This window comes from Dipodomys merriami, unplaced genomic scaffold (assembly GCF_024711535.1).
Source record: "Dipodomys merriami isolate MVZ:Mamm:240054 unplaced genomic scaffold, mDipMer1.0.p SCAF_17, whole genome shotgun sequence".
In the NCBI taxonomy this organism is placed as follows: Eukaryota; Metazoa; Chordata; class Mammalia; order Rodentia; family Heteromyidae; genus Dipodomys; species Dipodomys merriami.
In genome coordinates, this window is record NW_027203048.1 from 11,567,897 (window position 1) to 11,594,143 (window position 26,247).

The following is a 26,247-nucleotide window of genomic DNA, read 5'->3' on the forward strand; positions in this document are numbered from 1 at the left end:
ACTATTGTCTAGAACTTAGTTGGAATTGTGCACTGTTACTGAGCTTTCCTGTCCTGTGGTTTGTCTAGAGGTTGTGAAACTCTGGCACCTCAACCCTCTCTGTGAAGTCCTGAAGCACCTACTCAGTGCCCACCACATGGTCAGAGCCCATGGCTCAGTGCCTGTCATAGAGTAGGGCCCCCACAGCTCAGTGCTGAGTGCACAGTGGCCCAGTGGGGACCCCACGGCTGTGTGTGGGCAGGGCCGACTTATCCAGCTGCATGTGCCAGTCCCTGGAGCCAGGTGGGAAATGAATGTCACTGAGGGAGACCATCAGAACCAGCTGTGGTGCAGGTCAGCTGGCTCCAGCTGGGATCTGGGGTCTCCTGTGCACAATGGCTAAAGCTGAATGAACCCCGTGAGAACTGCTGTCAGCAGCCATGGCTGCCTTTGACGAATATTTTTATATGGGATCCCTGAGGGCCAGGAAGAGGACGGAAGTAGGGAGGAGGGCTGGAGGGGGAGAGAAGTATGGGAAGTCACAAAGAAAGGAGGCAGGCTGACATCTACTGAGTGAGGTCAGCCTCGTGTGGGGTACCTTACCCATACTTTTCCTAAATCCTCCCTACAGTCTCCAAGTTGGCTCTGTCCTCATTTGTTTCCACTTAGTAAGAGGCTGAGGTTCCCCTACCTCTATCTAGCACAAATCTCTTTCCCAGTGACCTTCCATCCCCTCATCGATGGCAGCCACTCATTGGGAACACTCTAGAAGACATGATTGTCCTATAGAGCAGAGGCTCCAAATCCTCCCACCATCCCCAGTCCCTCTCACTGCTACCCAACCTTGCTTCTCCAGCCCAGTCACATTCTTGCAGAGTAGCTGTCAATCACGGTTCTGGGTTTCTAGTCCTCAAGCCAGGGATGTGGGCTTTGCCCTGGGTACTCCCTCCCCAGTGCATCCACTCAGTCTCCAAATCCTCCCCCCCCACACACACTCAGGCCTCCCTCCACCTTTCTCCTCTTCCCCATCCTTGTTTCCTTTCTCATGGTCCGCCCTTTGCCCTGATGCATGCCTGGACCACAACCACTGCCCTTTCTGCAGGCAGGAAGCTCACTCCCACCCTCTCCTGACACCAGAGGGAGCTAAAGGCATTTGGGAGCTGCTGAGGCTTTGGTCTGGGTGGCCTCCAGCCTGAGCACCTGCAGCTCTGCAGACCAACCGTGCTCCAAACCTGGGCTGTTCCATTCTGTGCTCCCTTCCCTCCCTTCCTCCTGCCTCTCTGGAGGGGGCTCTTCTCATCTTCTGACTGAACTTAGGATCTTCCTTGAGGAAGCCATGCATGAACTCAGGTTGTGGGAAACACTTATCCCTGGCCTCTGATAGCTCAGCACCTTGTGCAAACATCCATTTCAGTTATTTCTCTATTACAGGAAAATGCTTGCCCCATGTCCCCCTCCCCTCCCCACCAGGGCTGCGCCTCCTGCATCTCACACGCTTTTGTGTGCTGGATGTCATGCTCAGCATCCTCTGAGGTGCTAACCATGCTCCCTGAGACAGGCAAAGCAGGAGGAAACAAGTCTAGGCACAAGAACTTTGAAGACTGCACTGCCTCTTACTGTTTGGACAGAGAAAGAAGCCAATCTAGGGCAGAGAAAGCAGGACAGAGAAGAGATAGGGACCCAAGGATTATACTAGCTTGCTGTCTCCTGTTCCCCAGGCTGTGAGCAAAGCCGGTAGGAGGGCGGGGAGATGGGCCCTGGATAAAGTCCCAATTAAGGTTGCTTTCAACTGTATTCATCCTGAGGAAGCCCCAAGGAAGAGGAATCGACACCCAGCTTGGTACACGGTCTGTAGTGCTTGCTGTTAGCACCCTTCCTTCATGTCCTTGACCTCCTAGCACAGGTTCCCGGCCCAGGCAGCACCAGTTGAGTGCCACACTTCCAAAGAGATGGATTTGGCAAGGCAAGTTTTGAAGGATCTTTTTTTTCTCACTTTCTCTGTCTTGTTCTATGTTTTCTCAGTTGACGAATTGCACTTACTTCATCATAATAATTACCAAGGAGAAAAAGTTTTCCAGGAAAGGGCTCTGACTTCCCAAGGTGGGTAATTTGATTTGATGACCTTCTGATAGAGTCTAAAATCATTTACTATCTGATGTGTGTGTGTGTGTGTGTGTGTGTGTGTGTGTGTGTGTGTGTGTGTGTGTCTACTAAGTAATTGTCACCAGCAACAGCAACAGTACCAAAGGTCAAGAATATCTTTGGTTAAAACATAAGGATTGCCTATGCCCCCAAAACACGTGTTCAACAATGATAAAAACTCAAGCTCAATGTGCTTTCATTTGCTTCTCTCATATTGATATGGGTCTATCCTGGGCCAGATCACAGTGTTTCCTTTATTAATTTGAGTATGTCAACATGTCCTGCTTCAATAGCACAAATGCTCCTAGTATGTATTTCTAACAAGGAAACCACCTGATGATGCTAGGGGCTATCAAACAGCCTCAGGGCTTCACAGAAATTGATGGAGACAGTTCTCTAATTCTAGCTGGGCTAGTCAGTGCCGAGTGGCAATACAGTGGTACTTCATGCAAATGAGAAACCTGACTAGACTTCGATCTGACCATGATTAATGATAAATGGGAAAATAAATGAATTATTATTTAATAAGTATAATTTGTCTGGCAGGCCAACTCTCTCAAAGCTCAGGGCCTATCTGAAGGAGTTAAAGATATGAGAAACAGAAAAGTCAGGAACTACTGGATGTGGGGATTGCTTGGTTCCTGGAAATGCTTTCTCTGCCTACCATTATGTGCAGGGATTGTGCTAGGTGATTGTACGTCACGATCACAATCAGGGTGGAGGAACCCTTCTCCCCCTCCACCTTCTTCCTGCCTCATTCAGATAGGAAGTTAAATCTATAGATTTGGAAGTGGGCCTGACATGGGGGAACATAGGACCAAAGGACCCCCATGCAATGCATCTTTTGACTATGAACCTTTGTAGGAGAAGCAGTAGGGAGACCTGACCAGTGCAGGGTTACAGGGGCTGCAGGAGGCTTACTATGGCAGTTCCTGCCCCCTCACAGCTCCTCTCTTTCTTCTTTATATTGCATTTGTGTATGCGTGGCGCCTCAGGTGGTTGGGCCTGGCTTTCTAGGCTCTCATGGAAGGACAGGGATGGTGGAAAGTTCCTATGCCCACCCCCATCCCCTGCCGTCCGCATGCCTCCTCCAGAATCCAGATGTAGGCGTTCCTTTCACGAGCGCAGACTCTGAGCTCTAAAAATCACACCTCTGTCACTCATTGGGTGGCCCTAGATCTATGGCTAAGTTTCTCTATATGAACACATGGGCATAGCAGGAACCCTAACAATGCCACTCGCCTTACTACTGAAGCAGGAGAAACCCTGGTGGTCTTTATCTAGCTTTCAGTCCCTATTTCCCAGGAATCCTTTCCTTTCTCACACGGACTCCCAGGGATTCCACTGGTAGGAAGTGGGGTCTGGCTTGCTTGATGTATCAGGGCAGGGATGACTTGGGGAGGGGAAGGGGACTTGGAGCAGCTAATCTGATTGTAACCAAACCTTGTTATCACGTTCCCGTGCAGAATGTCATTTCAAAGCACTTAGGGCTGTCCAGGAACACATCTGCCAGAGGGATAGGACTATCACAGGATATGGTAAAGGAAAAACAGATGTAACCTGAGAAGTCTCTTTCCTTAGGGGAGAGAGGTGGAGGGGGGCTAAAGAGGTGGAGGGGACAGGATCTCAATCTCACTGTTTTTAGCTACTGGGGAAGTGTGTTTGCATCAGCAGTGCTTGGTGTATCCAGTACTGGGTGAAGGACTTGCCGCACCTTAGATGTGTAGGGTTGGAGGCTGGTTCTGAATGGCAGCTCAGTCTTCCATAAAAGGCTTCCTTATTTGTTAAATATGGCCTGCAGTCCCAGCCTTGCCTACATTATAGAACTCACTGAGAACCACATAAGCCTGTTAAGCTCTGGTCTTATGCAACTCACAGGGTCTTCAAGGCTGTATCATTTAGTAGGATCACCTGGAGACCTACTAGAAATTCAAATTCTCAGATCTCACTCAAATCTTGAATCCTGGTCTTGGCCAGCCTTCCACCATTATCTTTGTTTAATATCATGGCCTCCAGGTGGCACTGTGGAGCTAGGCCTCCACCTGGGGCTGAAGGTGAGGATAAGGATGTAAGAGGAATGAACAGTGGAGGGCTGGGAAATGAGAACATTAGCTTTCATGTGTATTGTGGGATCTTTAGTTTTCCAAGCATTTTTTACATACAGGGTCTCATGAGCAGAGCATTAATACTCTTCAAATAATGGTCCGTGGGGCTGGGAAGGTGGCTCAGTGGTAGAGTGCTTGCCTTGCATGCCTGAGGCCCTGGGTTCGATTTCTCAGCACCACATAAGCAAAAAGAAAAAAAGCCGGAAGTGGTGCTGTGGCTCAAGTGGTAGAGCACTAGCCTTGAGCTGAAGAGCTGAGGGACAGCGCCCAGGCTCAGAGTTCCAGCCCCACGACCGGACCCCTCCCCCCCCAAAAAAACAAAGAATGGTCCACCATAATTCCAATTATTAGTAATAAATCAGAGTGGAGCTCATGCATGTATATTGTCTCTACAGTGTGTGAGCTTCTTGAGGAGAAAGGACACGTTTTTTCATTGTTGACATATTTCATCTCCAGCCTTCATACCCCACAAGGGGCCCAGATCTGGGGCCCTGGGCTCTTGGTATGCTCAGGTGTTCTGGGGCATATGCACTCATAGCTCAGACCCTTTCAGGATGGTGTGTGTCCCCCAAATACGCACCTGTAGGTATCAGTAGCTGGCACCTTCCAGATCTGAATGCCCTTCAAGGGCCCTTCACTCCCAACAACCACACTCAGGTTGGAGTTCTGGTAGGCATTGTTGCACTGGGCCTGTGTGGGGCCGTGGGGTCCGCTGGCACCACAAGTGGTGAACAGCCAATGCACTGTAGCACAAAAAAGAGAGGCAGTCACTTCCTCATCCTGGTCCTTCCTCCTCCCAGGACCTCCTCCTGGGGCTGCATGATCCCTGGGCTCAAACGTATGTTCCAATATGGCACTAAGGTCAGGTCATGAAACCCTGACTAACCATTCAGACTGGAAACTTCTATGCAGAGCTTGCTATGTGCCTCACCCTGGGTCAGATGCCAGGGAGAGACCAACATGGAGCAGACTTGGACTCTGGCCTTAAAAAGCTTCCAGCTTCTGAGAGAAACCAAAGGGAACAGAACCAACCATCTGAGCTTCCAGAAGGGAGCAATGTCTCCTTTCAGATGACGGGAGCATGAATAGTGTCTTAGTATTCTTTTTTCCCCCCTTAATTGTAAAGGTGATGCACAGAGGGGTAACAGTTACATAAGTCAGGTAATGAGTACATTCCTTTTTGAACAGTTTCATCTCTTCCCTCATTTTCTCCCAGTTTTTCCTTCCTGACCTCCTTCCCCTACAAGTTATATAGTTCATTTTCAACAAAATGTCTAGTGAGAATCACTGCTGCATTTGCTCATCCTTTGTCCCATAATTTCTGTGCTCCCTCTTCCTCTCCCCCAAACAGATAAAACTTACATACCAGACAAAAGGTACAGCAAAAACAGTTACAAAGGAGAGAGAGAGAAGAAAGCAAAGTAACAAAAAAATTCTTGTTCCCATTTCTTGGAGTTTATTTTGATAAATATATGATCATATACACATAGCTATTGAGGCTCTGTGATCTTCTCCTAAGAATATTCTCCTTTAGTCTGATTGAATGAATGCTTAGAGTTACATATAATTTATCATGTCCAAGTGTAACTTTTTATCTTTTACCATCCAATGTGTTTTCTTGTAGATTTAGAGGCACAATCTAGTTACAACAAATGAGGGAAACCATGCTACTACACTGCTGGTGGAAATGTAAACTCGCTCAACCACTCTGGAAAGCAGTATGGAGGTTCCTCAAAAGACGAAACATAGAGTTTCCCTATGACCCAGCAATTCCACTCCTGGGCATTTATTCAATAGACCACAAACAAGGCCACACTAAAGCTGCCAGCACAACCATGTTCGTTGTAGCATTATTTACCATAGCCAAGACACAGAATCAACCTAGATGCTCCTCAGTGGAGGAACAGATCAAGAAAAATGTGGTATATACACACAATGGAATTCTATGCTTTCATTAGGAAAAATGATATCACACCATTTGTAGGGAAATGGAAAGACTTGGAAAAATTATATTCAGTGAAGTAAGCCAGACCCAAAGAAACATAGGTTATATGGTTTCCCTGAGTATTCTTTTGATCTTACCAGCAGAGTCCCAGGTAAATCACAGGTGCTTGATCTGAGCTACTGTGATCGTGTATAACTGACTTCCACAGGTTTGGCCTCTCCATATAGGAACCTTGTAGCTTGCCAAGGATGGAAAAGTAAATTGGACATACTGTCAATGTCAGTTGCACATCCCCACCATTGGTTTAGGGACTCAGGAAGGTGGGCGTCCTAAACCTCATACTTCCTGGCCATTGATGTGTCTATTAGAAGCTCAGGAGCAGATGTTTGACAGGGCAGGACTCAGATTTCTTATTACAATTGAGTTGGGCTTAGAAATGCAGAGTACTGTTAAGGCTTGCTGTTCAGCACAGATTATCAAAAATGGAAAACAGATCTGTCATTTTCTCCCTCTTTTCCCCAAATGTTTAACCACTTTCTACTGTGCCCCATGCTTGTCCAATGTCCTTGGGTGGCTTTCTGTGGGTGCTACCAGAGACAAACCCTTCTTCATTATTCTATTCTCCTCTCTCCAGATATCTCCTTGCAGATTTTATCTCTCAGCCAGTCTAGACCTGAAGGAACCCTCAAATCTCTTGTTGACCACAATTCTAATTGTTTTCTTTTACAGCTTACAAAAACCTAAAGAATGTGTTTTTGATAAATTACTTTTACTTAAAATTTTAAAAAAGCCTATTATCAGACTGCCAAAATTACTTCACTTTAAAGAGAGATGAAGTCAAGTGAAAAATGATGGAAAACTCATTTATCAAATAGAAAAATGGACAGGAAAATTAATTTGAGTGTACAAAGCTTTGCTCACCAAAACATGAAAGTGAACATTTCATGAAGACCTTGAACTAATGTAACAAGGCAAATAGAGATTAACGTGCCTTGTCAATTGCAAGCAATCCCATTAAGAGTATGCTGGGTGTGACTGGTAAGCTGAAAACAAGGTTGGCTGTGGTGAGCTTTTGTGACTGGACCTAAGGTCAGGAGATGAATAGTCCTAATAGAGTCAATGCCCACAGACCCTCCACACTGAGTAGCATGCTGCATATTGTTCTCATGAAGATATCCATTCCTATTTGTTTTCTGAAGATCATTTCAAGGGCAAGAAGTCTATTCACTTGTGGTATGAACAGTTCACGAATTGCTTTCTATCCATTTGTGTGATGAAGTGGGTAACTCTGTTCATTGTAAGGTCTTCCTTTACTAAAGGTGTCAGCCAGTTGCCCTTACCTGCTCCTGAGTCTAAATTATCTGTGTTGATCTGAACCCCAAGGGTGTAGTGGAAAGATCATAGGCTTCAAACCCCTGAGTTTAGGGAAAGTTTGATCAGTGAGGCACTCTAAGGCTTTGATAAAGCTCACTGGCATGTTAAAAGAAGCAAAGGGGGTGTCAAAGGTCACCAGGAGGCTCCCAGACTCCAAAACTGTGAATTGCATCTAAGATCAGTGTTGTCTCTGACAACAAGAAATGTAGCCAGGTAGTTTCAGTGACTGAATCCCAGATAGCAGCAGCTAAGAGTTTGAACTCTGTAAATTGGGGATAAGGCTTGGGGGGAGAGGGGGGTGGTGGGGAAGAAGAGAAAAATCCCAGAAAGTGAGCTGAGAAATCCCCCTCTCTCATTCTCTCTAGCCTGGAATCCATTATGCAGACAGTCTGTGCCTGTACCGAGCAGCCTGGATTTGGAGCATCCTCAACCTGGAGACAGATCCTGCAAAGATAACACCTGTGTATTTTTTTTTTTTCTGCTGAAGGAGATGGGTAAAGGCTTGGCATCCTGCTGCAGCCTCTCACCTACAAGGAGACCCATTTCCAACTTTAGCCTAGATTAACTGACATTGCTCCAGAGATGCTAGGTTTCTACTTGGTAGGATTTCAGGTGAGGTAGGAATGGAGCCATGGGTTTTGGATTTCAATAAGTGAAGTTTTCTTCTGATCCTGGATTTTCCCCCTGACTAGCTGTGAGCTCTGGGCTAGATCATGTGACCTCTTGAAGCTTCTGTTTTCTGATGAGAGCATACCACCTGGTCCTTAGACTTCCTGCGACAGTGCAACGATGATCTAAGCAAAGTGCTTAGAACAACATTCTGCATTAGCAATGCATAGTGAATGCATTTAAGAGATGTATAACTTCATGTAAAATTGGGAAGCAGACATCGGATCTCAGGATTTATGCCCCCATACTCCTTGAAGGAGGGGTGCTAAAGCCATTTCTCAATAAAGGGACCAGTATATTCCCACTGCAATGGACAGATATTAGTCTCAAGTGGTTTTTCTACACACCATTTTGGTTTTGTTTTCAGCAATTTCTTCTCTGTATGAAAACATCCAGAGAGGAAAACTTTCTAAAGTGAATTCCATGAGACCAGAAGATTTGTCATCCCAGGTCAGACTCCTGATTCATCCAGCCAGAATCCCGCTGCTCCCAGTAGCCGTTGAGGCAAGTTCTCTGTTCTTGTGGACGAATCTGACCCTCATAAATCTGCCCAGCTTTGTTGGCAATCAATTTGCTTCCATCAGCACCCCCTCTTTGGAATGTGGGGTTTCTGAGGTTCTTGCTTATTGTGCCAGGGCTATTTTTTTTCTTGTGTGTGGGCTCATGTTCAACCCTATCTATTGGCTTGATTTATTTATTCTCTCTGGAGTCTTGTAAGTGCTGCACAATTTCATGGTAAGGTAACACCTTGGAGAGAGCCACTTGAAATTCATATTCCAAGGCCCTGAGGATTCAGATTTGGTAGATCTGTAGTAGGGATGAAGAGGCAATATTTGTATTAAAGTTTCTCTGACACTCAACTAGATTTTTATAGTATATTGGTCCTATCTGTGAACAAAGAACATTCTAGAGAAAGGAAGCGACTTTCCCTGGTTATCATCATTGGAGAAAGGGCTGGGATGGTGAATTACTCCTTCCCTGCCCAGGAGTCCTTTGGTGGTGATCAAATCTTTCATCATTCTGCCTTGGAGGCTCCAACCTTTTCAGATTATCACTACACAAGTCCCTGGTCCTCTGTGTCATTTTGGAAACCATCTCTAATCTGTATTTTGAGGTGAGTCACTAGAACAGTGGGTACTTGTCACTTTGCATTAAAGGATCATTGCTATTTTACTTTATTTCAAGTGTACCAAAGAAGGAACTTGCTGGAAGTAGAGTCAAATCAGTGAGGCACTGCTGTGGGCCTGGTGGAATTAACCATTGTGGAGCCAGAAGACTCCACAGTAGGCATCTGGAACAGAAGATGCCAGGAGCAGGTACTTCAGGCTTGGTAGACATGAGCTCAATCCTAAACTAAGGTGGGTTAGCACCAGAAGAGGGGAGAAAGATGCTGGGTTGTTTTTTGGAAGAATCACCAGAATAGAAGGCACTCAGTGTGTGTGTGTGTGTGTGTGTGTGTGTGTGTGTGTGTGTGTGTGTGTGTGTGTGTGTGTGTGTGTGTGTGTGTGTGTGTGTGTGTGTGTGTGTGTGTGTGTGTGTGTGTGTGTGTGTGTGTGTACACAACATAGATGAAAGCAGGCAGGTCTAGAACATGAGACAGGAGATTCAGCAACTGAGGCTCTGCAGCAGCAGAAGTTATGGTGAACTTTGACTTTGGGGCAGAAGCTGTTTTTATTTTCTCTGACCAGTTTTCTTCTTCCTCCCGGCTCTATGGGGAGCCTTGGATACCCAAGGGCAGATCTACCCACAGAAGGGGCAAAAAGCTCCCAGTATTTACTGTGCACTTCATATGGGCCAGGCACTGTGCTTTCGTGCATGGTAAACCACATGCCTTTAAATATGCTGATGCTTTGGAGTGCCTAGGGGTAGAGCTCTAGTATTTCTTTTAACAATCAGAAATGCAAGTTGAAGGAATCCAAATGACTACCCTGCAGTATACAGTATGACTGGAAGTTAGTCAAGCCAGGAGTTAAATATCATTAGGCCAAGCCAGGACCAAGGATTATAAAGATGATAGGCTTACCAGATGACCCCTCTCCACTGAACTTTCCTGAGTGGTAGGATTCTTGCTTCTCAGTCCTTGAGCCTGAGGCTCAGATCAGTACAGAACAGAGCAGGTGAAGGCTGCTCAGGTCCAGGGAGTAGGCAGGCTACCATGAGGTAGGCGAGAGCCAGGCCGGGGTACCATGGTGGATGGGCCATTGCCCCAACAGTAGCTTAGGCCAACAGAGTATAGGATTCACTAGTTTGTGGATCCCACAAAGCAAGTGGTCAGGGTGAGGGACCCTGTCGTGGGAGTGGCCACAGGGAGCCAGGTGCTGTCAAAAGGGAATGCTACTGGGAAAGAGAAAGAGACAGACAGAGAGACTGAGTTTCAGGACCAGGGATACAGAGAGATAGGCAGAGAGAGGCAGACGGAGAGCTGAGTGGCCCTCACAACTTTGGAGAGAGAGTCAAGGTCACAGAAAGAATAGCTATGTGTAGGATCAGAGCCAAGCTGCCAATCCAAGGGTGTGAGAGCCCCTGTCCTTCCCCTTCAAGGGTCCCTCAAAGCCAGGTGGAGCATCAAATGACCCCCAGAGAAGAGGTGGGATTGGGGAGGCCAGGAACAGAGAGGAAGCTCACCTCTTCCTTCTCTTATTTGAATAAAGTCTCTATTTTATTAAACATCATTCATGAGGTAAAAGGACAAGTTTATCTTGTTCTTATCTATGCCACACATTGAAAACATAGTTTAATACTCATCCCCATTTCAATTGTATAAAGAACCCACAAACATGAAAATACTGATTGGTTATAGACAGCCGGGCAAAGAAAAATCCATTAAGCACTGGGTTTCATTTTAAGTATATTGCAGAGCCCTTCAAGAGGAAACAAATCAATTAGTAATATACAGCACAATGTTACAAAACTCGGCTAGACAGTGATTGCGCGGGTTTTATTACTGTTGCTAAGCCATCTCATCTGCTCAGTGCAATGTAAAGCGGGGCACAGAGGAAAATAAGTTCTCACCCATGCCTATTAATCACTGCAATAAGGATCTGCACCGTGTCAAAGGCCCGTGTGTGGTGTACCAAAGCAAAGCGTGCAGTGTCTCCTGAGGGTCATTCCCACCATTTTGATACTGATCCATGGCACTGGATTTTATCCAGAACCATTGACTGAGTTAAGCTGGGATACACTGAACCATTTTTATGCTCATGCTAGAGCCTATTAAATAAGAATCAGACCCGAATCCAAGTGTATAATTGCTCACTCATCTGTAAATAATTATGACATCTTTATTACACATTGGAAAAGGGAAACTTTTTTGGATACATAGCGAAATCCAATTGTTCTCTTATTAAGGCAAAATAAAATAATAAGGCACACACTTGGAATCATCATGGGGTTCAAAACCAGCTCAACACTTGTCTTAACTCTAAACATAAGAGCAATGTGTCTTCCTAGATGCATGGCTGATCTTTCCTTGTAACTACAATTAGGAAGACAACTACCAGAGAGGCACTTTGGAAGTAGACAGCCTTCTGTGTTATACACACACTTCTATATATTGTTATAATCTATACCTTTGTTTTTACAACTCCTGGGTTATTCCTTTGTTGTAAATGTGAAAAAATCAAAGTACCCACTACTCAGTATAAACTGGAGAATTAAACTAGTTCTTGCTGTTTAATGGTGTGATAATATAAAACACTTCCAACAATGATACAAAGTTAAACCTTTTTTTGGGAGGAGGGGGCTGGTATGATGGCTTATGCCTATAATCACAGCTACTTAGGAGATAGAGAAAGGAGGTTCGCAGTCTGATGCAAAACCAAAAAAGCCAATAAGACTCTATCTCAAAGAAGAAGCCACTATGGTGGGGCCCAACTATAATCCCAGCAACATCATGGTTGGTGTTAAGTAGGAGGATCATGGTGTGAACCCAGATGGGGAAAAAAGTGAGGTCCTAACTAAAGCAAAAAAAAAAAAAAGCAAAAAGAGTTGAGGGCATAGCTTAAGTTATAGAAGCCTTGCCTAGCAAGTACAAGGCTTTGAATTCAAGCTCCAGTACTACCAATCTCAACAAATAAACCAACATTTTAATTTCAAAATAAATCACAAATAGAGAAAAGCAAATGAATACATACTTGACAAGCTACTAAAAGCAAATACTCCTTTTAACCACCACCCGTGTCAAGAAATAGAACTTTGCCAGACTGTGTAAGATCTCCGCAGTGGTCTTTCCACACATGCTTTTACATCGAAAAGGAATACTATTTTGGCTCATACAACAATCATGGCTTTGTATTTCTCAATGGTTTTATGACCAAAGTGTGCTTCATTCTGAAGTGGCTTTCTCTAGTCTTGTTTTTCTGTTTTGTTAAACATATAAGGGCTTTCCTCATGTTCTCTTTTTGCAGACTCTGGACCATGTAACCGGTAGCACTTCCTGGAATCTGGCTTTTCTGAGCAAATACCCATGAACCCAATGCATTCCTCTGTCCTACAAATTATGCACCAGTCTCTTTGCAAGGGTTTTGGGTTATTCTTTTGTCAGGGATTTCTTCAAGTCTGACCTCCATTCTCTTAAGTTCAAATGCATGGATCCAGTTGCTTATGCGGGGGGGTTGTGAAGCAATGCTATTTTAGTCCTATCCTTTTCCTCATCTACTAGTGGGGATACTCACCCGCATTTACAATTTGGTTATTCAGTATGCCATCCACATAGGAAAGTGGAGTAAATGTTCAATGATGTCTCCTTATGGAGAGTTTCCAAGATAAGGAGTTGGACTCCTACCATTCTCTGGAGTTGCCCAAGTAATTAAATGTTAGTATATCATTATGCACCCATGAAATTCATTCCTTTGAGTTTGGAAGCCTGGAAGCTCAACTATCTCATCTTTTGGTCAGAGGAAGACTTTGGAGTTCTTCTGACATTATCCTGGACAATATTTTTTTTTTGGCAGTACTGGAGTTGGAACTCAGTGTCTCAAGATTACTCAATGGACACTCTACCTCTGAGTCACAACCCAGGTGTTTTTGTACTGGTTAAGTTGAGATACAGCTTATTCTTTGTCCTGGACCACAATCTTCCTATTTGAAGCTTCTGCGTTAGCCAGGATAACAAGTGTACCCCACTATGCCACCTTCTCCCCCTGAGATGGAGTTTCACTAGCTTTTTGCCTAGGGTGTCCTTGAACAGTATTCCTCCTGATCTCAGCCTCCCAAGTAGCTAAGATTACAGGTGTGAGCCACTGTACCTGGCTTGACCCTAAAAGACATTTGAAAGTTTCTTGCTCTATGGTGTCACAAAATGTTCCTTCTCCATACTCTGAATGGAATCAGACACTTGGTCAAAAACCTTTGTTTCCTTTAGTAGCAAAAGGCATCTTTTTTTTTTTTTTTGGTGGTACTGGGATTTGAATTCTGGGTCTCATATTTACTACTCAGCGACTCTACCACTTTAGCCACATCCTGGCCCCTGGTAATAAGTATTTCACATACAAAATCTGGGGACTATAGCAGCTTGTTGCTAGTGGACTGGTGATTGTTTCTAGCCTTCCCTAGGGAACAGAGGTGGGAGACACATATGAACACATCTGTATCAGTAGAAATAGAATCTGTATGGAATACACTTACAGAGCCATACAAGTTCAAACTGCTTTTCCCAATTCATATCCTGCACTCCAGGGCTTGCTTTTTAGGTTTTAAAATTATTTTTAAGTAGTTGTACAAAGAGATTCAAATTCAACTTGTCAATTCATGAGTTCAGTGCAACTTGATCAATGGCAGCCTTATATAACTCCATATGTATGTATATTACATCCATATTTCTTTCTCCACACTGGGAATCATACTTCTCAAGCCCACAGGTGATAATGGAGTTAGACTAGCCTGTAATTATATATTTTATCTTTCCTACTCATGCAACAGTATCAGAGCAACAACACTCTTTCTATGAATTCCACACATTAAAAAAAATAGATGCGGGGCTGGGAAGATGGCTCAGTGGTAGAGCGCTTGCCTTGCATGCTTGAGGCCCTGGGTTCGATTCCTCAGCACCACATAAGCAAAAAGAAAAAAGCCAGAAGTGGCGCTATGGCTCAAGTGGTAGAGCGCTAGCCTTGAACTGAAGAGCTGAGGGACAGCGTCCAGGCCTAGCATTCAGGCCGACGACTGGACCAAAAAAAAAAAAATAGATGCATATTGCTAGTTGTTAGTGGCTCATGCTTATAATTCTAGGTACTCAGGAGGCTGAGATATGAAGATCTTGGCTTGAAGCCAGCCCAGCAGAAAGGCTCCTGAGACTCTAATATCCATTTAACTAGCAAAAAGCCAGAAGTAGAGCTGTGGCTCAAGTGGTAGAATGCTAGCCTTGAGCAACAAACCTCAGGGATGGCATCCAGGCACTGAGTTCAAGCCCCAGGTCCAGCACCAATAATAATAATAATAATAATATATGTACATTTTATTCTCATTTTGTTCCTCTAGTTGTTCTATGTCTATAGTTTGTATAGATGGTCATTATCTATGATTCCCCATTAACATAATTTAGTCTTAGCTCTCTAACTATTATAGCCTCTAACTACTCCATCAGTCCTTATGTTGCTATCACTCCAAATACTTTGGCTGTCGAAATCACATTTGAAGTTGATTCCATAGAAGAAGCTGGATGAGAAAGAGATATCCTTTGGGATGTTTGATGCTGATATTTTCCCTAGAGAATATTAAATATGCCACTCTATTTTCTTCTGATTTCCAGTGTTTCAGATAAGAAAATCTCTGATAGTCTGAACTTCCTTCTCTAATCAATCACTTGCTATTTTCCTTAGAGATCTCAAGTATTTCCCCCCTTTTTCTTTAGAGCCTAGCAATTTTAGCAGAACATGCTTTGCAGTTGGCTCCCTGAGCATCTGCATTCTCTCTCTACAGTGCAAGCCTCACAGAAGCAGCTTTGAGAAAGGTATTTTCCCTCCTTTCAAGCTTTAAGTACTTAGTTTGCTTAGCTCTTTTGTTTTTTTTCTTCTTCATGTACAACTATTATTGGTATGTTGGATCTTCATTGCCTATCTTTGATGTAACTTTTTGGTCGCTAAAAATGTCCTCCCCCCCCTTTTTACTTTCTAATTAATGTAAGTCATTAACTCTTATTTGCCTTCATTCCTTCTGGGTAGGGTATGCTGCCATTTCTAAAATTTTTTCTTTCATTTCAGTTTTCTTTTTCTGGATGATATCTAACTTCTGAGCTCTTCAAAGCTTTTCTTATACTGATCTCTGTTATTTTTTTCATGTCTTATATCATTGTCATGGTGTCTTAGTTCATTTTGAAATAAAAACAGAAGAGTTTTGATGAGCATAGCAGAAAGACTCTGGTAAGCTCTGATTTGCTGTAGAGGTGTTCTCTGACGTTGTGGTTTTGTATAGGACTTGATTTTGATACTCTTCTGCTCTGCAGTTTATGGGAGTTCATTTCCCTGAACTTGTAGGGTCAAGAGCTTTGTCAACTTCCTTTGAGTTCCCTGTCTTCTCTCACATAGGGTTCAGGTTCAAAATGCCATGTGTAGCTGTGTTTTTGTCTGAATATTTTATTTATTTTTGCTCTTTATTGTCTCTGTTCTACTCAATACTGACTTCACTCCCAGAAATTTCTCCTTGGTGTGGATGCTGCTTTGCTGGGAAGGAAGCTTGCTCTGGCCCCTTCACATCTAACCTTGGGTACCTGCACTGACTACTGGAGGAGCAAAGCCTTTGCCAGTCTCAGCACCTGTCCTCAGCTTGACTTCCTGCCCTTCCCCCTTCTTCCTCTTGTTTGGTCTTGTATTGGTGCTCACATCCAGGGCTAGTGGTCATGATGTGAAGTGAGGCTTTGTCTTCAGTCATATTTGGGGACCAAAGGGAATAATGTATCATCAAATTTTGTTGTCAGTGTTGCCCATGGTATAAGATTGTTCTGTTTTTATAGGGAAACAGAGGAAAGAGAGAGAGAGGGAGAGAGATAGGAGACAGAGAGAGAGAGAGAAAGAGGGCGCAAACTATGACATTACCACCACCATTGCCTTCTTTCTAAGGTCTTTGATACAAATTCCATAGCTTGAAAAAGAAATCATAGCCCATAGCCACTTTCTAGACTCTATGTGGTCAGATCCTTCACCTGCATTTTGACTCCACAGGCAACAGTGTTCTCAATTTTACCTCAGGGAGAGCTCCAATGGCCATGGCCTTGAACTCTCTGCTGCACAACACAACATTCTACTCTTTGTTCTTTTGTTTACAGATACAACCCACCAAATGTAATTTAACCTTTTTTCATCGTGCCCTCAAGATTTTATGAGTTGCTTAGTGTTATTTGACCCATGACTATATAGTCTCAGGTATAGATATTTATGTGGATCTGTTTGCTGTTTTTCTTTCTTTGTTTCATTAGAACTTCAACATGTTCTCTTAGGTTTCATTTTATTTTATACCCAGTGTCAGGTGAGGGGGGAAGAGTACTGTATTCTCTATGTTTTAAGCCCAAGGGCCCTTAGCTTTTATTTTGCAGTTTTAGAATTTATTTATATTTTGTGGTTCACATTTGGTGGGTAGTAGAAGGGACTGGAAATCTACTGTGAGATTAAAAAAATGTTATTATGATTCCAAGTGAACAGGGTTGGGATGTCTAAGTCTTCAACTTCAATATATTTAATTACAGTGTATTTGTGTAACATCTTCATCCTCTAGTAAGCATATCCCACTTTACAATTATGTTAGGTCAGTAGATAACGAAGAGGAAAAGATTGCTACTATCATCTCATAAGATAATGAATTATGTAGATAAGTTAAACAATAGGCCTCCTGTGATCCTGGAGCAGACCTGGGGCTGGGCAAGGAGTGATGTTTCTTACTTACTCTTTCTAAAACCCAGTGTTCGGTTGGATCTTCCATCTTATTTTTTCTAGTTTGCTTCTCAAGCTGACTTTATTTGCACGTACATGTACCATACCTGCATGTATACCTGTATAACCATGGGTAGCCCCTACACATGCATGCATATCTGCTTGTATGTACACCTGTGCTTGAGTATGCATGTGTGTGTGTGTGTGTGTGTGTGTGTGTGTGTGTGTGTGTGGGCCACCACTCTGTCCATTCTTGCAGAGCTGTCTCTTTTGTTCTTTCCTGATATTAGGAAATCAAGGTGGTGGCCATCGTTCCAGCCTTGCCTTGCCTTTACTAGATGAGCTCATGCTCAGGTTCACGCTTGTATTTTATAGCATGGCCACCTTTGGTTGGCTTGCAAGCCCTGTAGACAGGCCAGATGCCTGAGAATTGCTGAGCTATCCCAGGGAACAAAGACTTGAGGGTCCTGTGTCTTCCTGCTGGGAGGCAGACACCCCATCTCAAGAGAGGATGCTGGGAGAGAGCAGGCCTCCCATCCACAGGGAGGGGAGGCAGGGTTGTTGAGATAAAAGCCACGTCAGGACTGAATTTCGCTAAACAGCTCTGACACCCAGCGATCTGCTGGAGTTTAATGGCTCCTGAGATGACCACTGCTGTTGTGTTTTCAGCTATCCCCTGCTCCCTGGGGGGAGTCAGTGACACATGAGGGAAGACAAAGGTCACAGAGGAAAAAAAACACTATCCTGAAAGCAGAGCTGTAAAAATTAAGTTAAGGGAGGCCTTGGGGCTAATTTGGTTACTCCCAAATCGACTCCAGGCTGGATCTGTGCTAATAAAGTATTTGATATTGACAGGGGAACCCTGGACTCAGCCATCTGTGGATGTAATGGAGTAATGGATTTGGTGGTGAGGCTGAAGTAGGAATTGCTGGTGGTTCAAATACAGTTCTGCCTTCCCAGGGCCCAAAGAGTTATGGCCTTCTGCCCCGACATGGGCTTGGAGGAAAACAGGAAGAGTTTGTCCTTAGGACTTGCTCTCAGTAGCCTGGCTTATTGGGTGGCCCTAACTCACTAGGAGTGAAATCCTTACAAGGCCCATGCGGTCGTCATACCACTGGCACATTCTGGACAGATGGGGGTATAGGAAGCCCAGCTGGGCAGGGGATTTGGAGCTAATAAAAACCCTGACTGCTGGGTGTGGGTTTTAGGACCTCTAACATGAATTGAACAGGGTACTCATGGGAGGTTGAGAATGCCAAAAGTCAAGGGTAGAGATGAAAACAGCTGAACCGTGGACCAAACCCAGAAGGCAAAGTATGAAAGATTAGAAGGCCAAGATTTTCTCTTCTTCCTCTTCTTTTTGTCGGTCATGGATTTTGAACTCTGGGCCTGGGCGCTGTCCCTGCACTCTTCAGCTCAAGGCGAGGGCTCTACCGCTTGAGACACAGCGCCAGTGGTTTATTGGAGATAAGAGTCTCATGGATTTTCTCACCCAGGCTGGCTTTGAACGGCAATCCTCAGATCTCAGCCTCCTGAGTAACTAGGATTACAGGCTGAGCCATTGGCACCCGGCTCTTATTCCTGTTTCTAGTGCATTTATGGTGCCTGGAACTCCAATGGATATTTTAGAGTCATGAGGCAATAAGTATGAGAAGGTCACCAGGATCACATATGTGGGAGTCTTGACATCATCAGGTGCTAAACTAATGACAGTAGTCACAAAAGCCACTGATAAATGTCATAAATGAAATTATTTTTTGTGGTAGAACTAGACCATTGTCTGAGTCTTGCTTAATTCAATCTGAATGGAGCCTCTGAGAATCAAATAGATTGAGGGACAGTCAACAGTGTTGTATGCTGGTGAAAAGCGGGGGCCCAGATGTGTTAACTGGAGGAACTCTGCTACTGCAAATGGATACTTGCTGGAGGGGAATTTGTCTGTTCCTCATGATGCCAGAAGATTCTGCACACAGTAGGCTCACATACTTGCCTGGTCATGCACACATACATACACACCAACACACACACACACACACACACACACACATACACCACACACACACATACACCACACACACACATCCACACATCCACATACTTACAAATATACAACAAACACACATCATAAAGAAATTCTCTTTTTTAGGCAGCTATTCTGAAGCTTGGGGAATTTTTTTTTCTTAATCTGACTCTTGAATAGATTGATAAACCTCAAATTCTGCCTTATTTATCTTAAATGTTTTAACATTTATCCTGGAATGATCATTATATTTGTCAGTCACTTACTAAACAATGAATAATTAGATGAGCAAGGTTTTCTTTCACCTTATTATAAAAACAAGTCAGCCCCTTATAATGCAATCACTTGGGAGTTATTTGGAAGTTTTCATGGAGAAGGTTCTGGAGCTTCCATTATTCTAACCTTAAAAAAATTGGTAGTACTGGAATTTGAACTTAAGGTCCTATGCTTGCTAAACAGGTGCTCTATCACTTGACCCATTCCCCTAGTACTTTTTGCTTTCTCAGATAAGGGCATGTACTTTTGCCTATGCCAACCTCAGATCACAACCTGACTTTCTCCACCACCTCCCGTGTTGTTGGGATTACAGGTATAAACTACTATGTTTGATGAAATAGGGTTTTTGCCTGGGATGGCCTTGAACCACGATCTTATCACAGAATTATAGGCATAAACCACCACCCTCAGTCCTATTTTCCAGATCTTGGAAGCTTTGGAAGTCTAAAGACCTTTTATACATGATATCGAAGAAAGTGTCCTTTTGGGGTCATCTTGTATCCACACAAGTTGTTTTCCCAAAATACAATGTTTCACCTACAAATTGATCATTGACTGAGCTGGGGAATGGACTAAGAGGCATAATATTCTTCACTTCCTCCATTAAAAAACTAGCAAGGGCTGGGTGCCGGTGGCTCACACCTGTAATCCTACCGACTCAGGAGGCTGAGATCTGAGGATCACAGTTTGAAGCCAGCCTGCGCAGGAAACTCTGTGAGATTCTTATCACCAATTAACCACCAGAAAATGGAAGTGGCACTGTGGCTCAAGTGTTAGAACGCTCGCCTTAAGCTGAAGAGCTCAGGGACAGCACTCAGGCCCAGACTGACCAAAAAAAGAGAAAAAAAAACAAAAAGAAAAAAAAAGAGTAGCAAGGATTAAGGGTGCAGGAAAGTGGGATTTACTTGGAACTTGTATAAAATAAAGTGAAGAAAATGCACCCAGACATACAATTTATGTACATAAAAAGAAGGCACAGCTCAAAGCAGGAGGCAGATCATAAATACGTTGGATATTTAGAGAGGGCAACATATGAGAGATGGATGAATTGGCTGCTATTCTGATACCAATGTTTGTGTCAATGTTTTACATCAATATGTTTTCTGTTAGAAATAATCTCATTTGGGGCTGGGAAGGTGGCTCAGTGGTAGAGCGCTTGCCTTGCATACATGAGGCCCTGGGTTCGATTCCTCAGCAAAAAGAAAAAAGCTGGAAGTGGCACTGTGGCTCAAGTGGTAGAGCGCTAGCCTTGAGTTGAAGAGCTGAGGGAAAAAAAAAAAAAAGAAATGATCTCATTTGCTCACTAAAATATTTCTGAGAAAGAACTTTGGTCACTGAACTTCTTTATCAGCCCACTAATTATTCTGCTGTATGTGGTCTTAGTAGGTGCTTTGTGAATACTTTAGTGCTTGTGGAATGCTGAATAGACAGGGTTGAGATTGAGACTAGGGATCTCCAGGATTTCCTGGTGATTGATCTCTGGCACAAAAAAGCCACTGTAGGTAGGTTCTAATCTGGTCTCCAGCTGGATGCTGGTGGCTCATGCCTGTAATCCTAGCTATTCGGGAGGCTGAGATGGTAGGATTGTGGCTCACAGCCAATCCTGGCAGAAAAGTCTTTGAGACTCGAATCTCCAATTAACCAGCAAAAATTCAGAAGTGGATCTGTGGCTCAAGTAGCAAAGCACCAGCCTTGAGCAAAAAAGCTAGGGGATAGTGCCTAGGCTACAAACTAAAACAAGCTGGTCTCCATATGCTGGTGTTCACACCCTACAGAACCACAGCCTATGAGGATAGGCAAGACTTGTGGGCTGCTTCTATCACTACACCATAAAGAGGTGATGGATTTTATTTTCATGATTATAAGACTGTAACTTATTTTCCAGACCATTCTCTCCTCCTCCTTTCCTCTCTTAGTCCTTCCTTGCCCATTCTACTTCCCTAGGTGTGTTTTTTAAAGACAGAATTTTGCTTCTTGCCTCTGTACTTGCCTGGCCTTCAACCTTCCTATTTTAGGACTCCTATCATAGCTGGGATGACAGCTACATGGCATTATGTCCAGCTTCTCCTGTTGAGATGGTGTTTGGTGGACTTTTCTACTCAGGCTGTCCTTTAACCACAATCCTCCTGATCTCAGCCTCCTAAGTAGCTAGGATATTAGTTTAAACCACTCTACTTCACTCACTTTTACAAGTTGCCATGTGAGGTGTCCTCTAAACAATTAGGAATACAGACTCTCAGTTCAATATCTTCTAGGAACTGCTAACAGCCAGGCAGGCTTGGGAGAGAATTCTTCAAGGTCCAGCTTTCAGATGAGATCTCAGTCCTAGCTAACACCTCCTTTATACCCTATGAGAAACCTTGAAGCACAAGGCCTTGCTAAACTAGGCCCAGAAGAAGATGTTGTTTTAGGCCATTATGTTTATGGTCATTTTTTCATAGCAATAGATTTAACTATCTAGCCACACAAGGACCTTTTCTTCTGAAGTCAGTACTTTTTTTGGGGGGGGGGGGTTGTGGGGTTTGAACTTGGCCTGGGCACTGTCCCTCAGCTTTTCAGCTCAAGGCAAGTGCTTTATCACTTGAGCCACAGTGCCACTTCCTGCTTATGTGGTACTGAGGAATCGAACCCAGAGCCTCATGCATGCAAGGCAAACACTACCACTGAGCCACCTTCCCAGCCCCAAGTCAGCATTTTGTTTAGCTTGCTTCTCTTTTTGTTGGGAACCTACAGGGTTTGGCTGAGCTGAAATTTCTAAGGCAGTTCCTTCTCTTCTTTCTTTTCTTCCTAGCAGGGGGAGGGACAAGCAGGGAAGACTTCCCTTTTGTGATCAAGGATTAGCATCTCCTCCTAGACCCTCAACCCAGTTCCAGGCCCAGATAAATTAAAAAGCAAAACAGAACAACAATGCCCTCCTGCCTCCTCCATCAAGGCCACTCTGGCTTTGATGCACCAAGAGGGAACTAAATAGGCTCTGAGGGTACAGGGTGGGTTTACAGGTAGAAGAAGCGAGCCTGGGAGAAAAATGATGATTTAAAGTGGTCGTCCTAAACAACAAGTGCTTAATGCACTTGCCCTGATGGAGGGCTTTTGTGTTCTGCTAGTTGTGAGCTAAATGATCTTAATCAAGGCGTGCTGAGCCCAGAGCTCCTAGATCATTTATTGTCTCCCACTTATGTAACTTGTCACTGAAACAAATGGGGGAAAAACAACATATTTGCACAGGCCAGCCAGAGGACAAGGAGGTAGGGGCTAGTATCTGAAGCTCAGGGCAGCAACAGTCCCAGCATGGCTATGATTCCACCATCACAGGAAGTCTGACTCATGGGGCACATTAGGGCATTATTGGAGTAGATCAGGGTGTGTGTGTGTGTGGGGGGCGTATAGGACCTGAAGTGATAGTACTGAGACCCTGCTTTCTCCTAGGACTTCGAATTTCTTAAAAAATAAAAGATGATTGGGCTGGGTGTGGTGGTTCACATTTGTACTCCCAGAACTTGGGAGGCTGAGGCATGAGGAGTGTGAGGTCAGAGTCAGCCTGGGCTACGTTGTAGGACTGTCTCCAAACCAAACAAACATATAAAAAGGCCACTTGAGTTGGAGATTTGGGTTGCGCCATCTAGGACAGGATAAAGTCAGGGCTATGGAGTGGAATTAGATCTCATCAATGCAACAATTCTAGATAGGATCACAATACTGGCTTCCTGGGGCTTATATGGACACAGCTCTGGGTGGTGGCACTTTCAAGAGCAGCGTTTGACACGTGCTCAGCTTTAGGTCCTGAGACTGGCAGCACAGAGAGAGTCTGGTACATAGGAGCCCAATACATGCTGTTAGATTGAGCTCAAATCTGTAAGAACTGCTCTTCATGGGTATGCAGGGCAAACCAAGTACACTGAATGCTGGCTGAGCTGAGTCTCAGAGTGAGAAGAGAAAGCAGCTGACAGGGCTGCAGCAAGAGCTCTCTTAGTGCTGGGCAGCAACTGGGCACTATTTGGTATTGTTCACCATAGGCCTGGGGACAGAGCGGGAAAGGCTTGACTGCATCCTGACTCTGCAGCAGACTGAGAGGGCCCCACACCTCCTTCTCCTGTCTCTAATGGTGAAAATAATAAGGCTCATAGCATTCCCTGTGTCAGGCACCCTTCCAAGTTCTTGACATGAATTAATTTATGTAGAACTTACATTGAATATAGAAGATGCAACTATTTTTGGTGTGTGTGTGTGTGTGTGTGTGTGTGTGTGTGTGTGTGTGTGTGCGTGCATGCACATGCATGCATGTATGCCAGTAGTGGGGCTTGATCACAGAACCTTACACTCTGACTTGGCTTTTTTGCCAAAAGCTGGTACTCTACCACTTGAACCGTACCTCCTCTTCTGGCTTTTTGCTGGTTAATTGGACATTAAGAGTCCCATAGATTTTTCTGCCTGAGCTTACATTGAACTCTGGTCCTCAGACCTCAGCTTCTTGAGTAGCTAGGAAGCAACACACACACACACACACACACACACACACACACACACACACACACACACACACACACACACACACACACACACACACACACACACACACACACACACACACACACACACACACACACACACACACACACACACACACACACACACACCCCCCTCTCTTTGGGTGGCCCTGAGACTGAAATAAAAGAGCTACTGAATATGTTTAGTAACTATTCACCCACAAACAATGGAAGCAGTTGACCTGTGAATGTTAGAAAACACTGGGGAGGCTCTGTTGCTTCTGGATGCTCTATCTTCAACCCTGTCCCTCTCAGCAGTCCCTGGGAAAGCGCTTTCCCTCCCTGGCCACCACAAGGGACTACCCTTGTCCTTGGAGCTGGCCACTTTTGGGGATGCTGACTGGCTGCCAATCGTGCAGAGCCTTTTCCACTGGAAGAAACTCCCTAATGTCACTTAGTTCCACACTGTCTCCACTCCCAAAGCATGGCCATGTTAGCTCCCAGGAAAGGGAGACACATTCACACGAAGAGTGACATGCTAATTGGGAGATGTAGAACCTGCCTCAGTGATTGGGAGTATCTGGGAGCCTCATTAAAGTCAGTGCTTCATGCATCACCACAAGTATGCTTGCTGTAGATCAGTGAGCACCTAAAACTCGCAAAGGAAGAAAGAACGCACAGTACAAGGTTCAAGAGGCGTGGAGGTGTGGAGAAAGGCGGTAGAGCCAGAGAATGGCCATGACTCCTCTATGGTCCCATGACTGTCACTCCTTCAAGAATTGATCCCCTCAATTGGATAAGTGCTAACAGAAGTGCTTCCATGTGCCCCCGTGAAGGCTGGGGTGCTCAGCAGAGAGCCAATGGGTGGCAATGATCAGCTGTCTTACCTGTGTGTGGGTGCACAGCTTGCCTGGTATTCTGTATGAAATATTAGTAGAGGTGCAGAGGTGATTGGCTTAAGTCAAAGTAAGCCAAAGAAACAAGGGGATTCATGCAAGAGAGATCCCTGGAGAAGGCCTATTCTACAACACTCCCCTCTATGCTTACTTTATCCCAACTTTGTCCTTTCAGATGTTACCTGGCGTAGGCAATGATGCCTTTTGGTTTGACCTTTTTTGTGTGATTTGTTCTTTATTAGTGTGTGTGTGTGTGTGTGTGTGTGTGTGTGTGTGTGTGTGTGTGAATACTGAGGCTTGAATTCAGGGCCTTACACTCTTGCTTGACTTTTTTTTTTCTCTTAAGGCCAGTGCTCTACCACTTAAGCAATACCCTTACTTCTTGGTACCGGCTGGCTCATTATAAATACGAGTCTGTGGATTTGTCTGCCTAGGCTGGCTTCAAATCATGATCCTCAGATCTCAGCCTCCTGAGTAGCTAAGATTACAGGTGTGAGCCACCAGCGCCTAGCTGGTATTTTTAAAACGCAGTGTTGGCAGGTGCCCCTCAGCCGGCGAGGTGAGCCGGGTGTGGGTGAGGTGAGAAGCCCCGTTTCTGAGGGCTCCACTGGAAGTGCTGGAGTGTGCACAGTGAGGCATTTCTGGGAAGCTGCTGATGACAGAACAGGCCTACGAGTCCCATCTGATGGCACCTCAGGATGAGCGGGTGCCCTGGGACCTACCCTGCTTCGTCTCCCCATCTCTTCCATCTTAGGACTTGTGGGCTCCAAAATGGAGGTACAACGAGGAGCTATGGCTTAAGAAGAGATACTGGCTTGCTTGCCACTCCAGCCTGGCATGGGTTTGTTGGCTATGCTCACAGTGAGAAGATGACTGGATTTGGGGGAAATGGATTAGAATTTATTTAGGATCAGGGTGAGCCAGATGGGAAGGGACCCTTCACTACTGAGGTGTGCCACAGAAGTGAACTTGGCTGGGCTTTGGAGTCTCAGAGCAGAAGGCAAACAAAGAACCTCATGGAATCTGAAGAGAGGGCGAAGTCTGCCTTTCTACAATGCCGTCATCCCCAGTAGGACGTGCTGGAACATAATGGCTCTAGCTACAAATTCTATTAACTCTAATAGTTGTTCTATGGTGAATGGATAATGCATTTAGCAGAAATAGACCCAATCAATTTATATGAAACACATAAAACTTTCTCATTGGAATTGGCATCTGTTCTTGAGTCATAGGAGTGTGTGTGAAAATGGACAGTCTGTCACCCTGACTTCAGGACACATTAGCTGAGCCACAGGTTAATTGGAGTCAAATAATGCAATAGCCTCCTCAGTCTCTCTCTCTCTCTCTCTCTCTCTCTCTCTCTCTCTCTCTCTCTCTCTCTCTCTCTCTCTCTCTCTCTCTCTCTCTCTCTCTCTCCTTTTTTAAAAAACCAGTTCCCCTCAGCCCTTGGAATCTTGGGATGGAATAGGAAGGAACTTGGAGACTGTCTATTTCAA

At 44.6% G+C, this 26,247-nt stretch overlaps 1 protein-coding gene across 1 annotated transcript in view; it reads right to left on the reverse strand.

Annotated features, from left to right (window-relative positions):
* The window catches only part of Alk (ALK receptor tyrosine kinase), a 713,950-nt gene that overhangs the window by 54,743 nt on the left and 632,960 nt on the right, over positions 1–26,247 (reverse strand). The window contains exon 12 of the mRNA XM_070025303.1: positions 4,807–4,969. Coding sequence (XP_069881404.1) covers positions 4,807–4,969 — 163 coding nt within the window. The remainder of the gene's footprint in view (positions 1–4,806; positions 4,970–26,247) is intronic.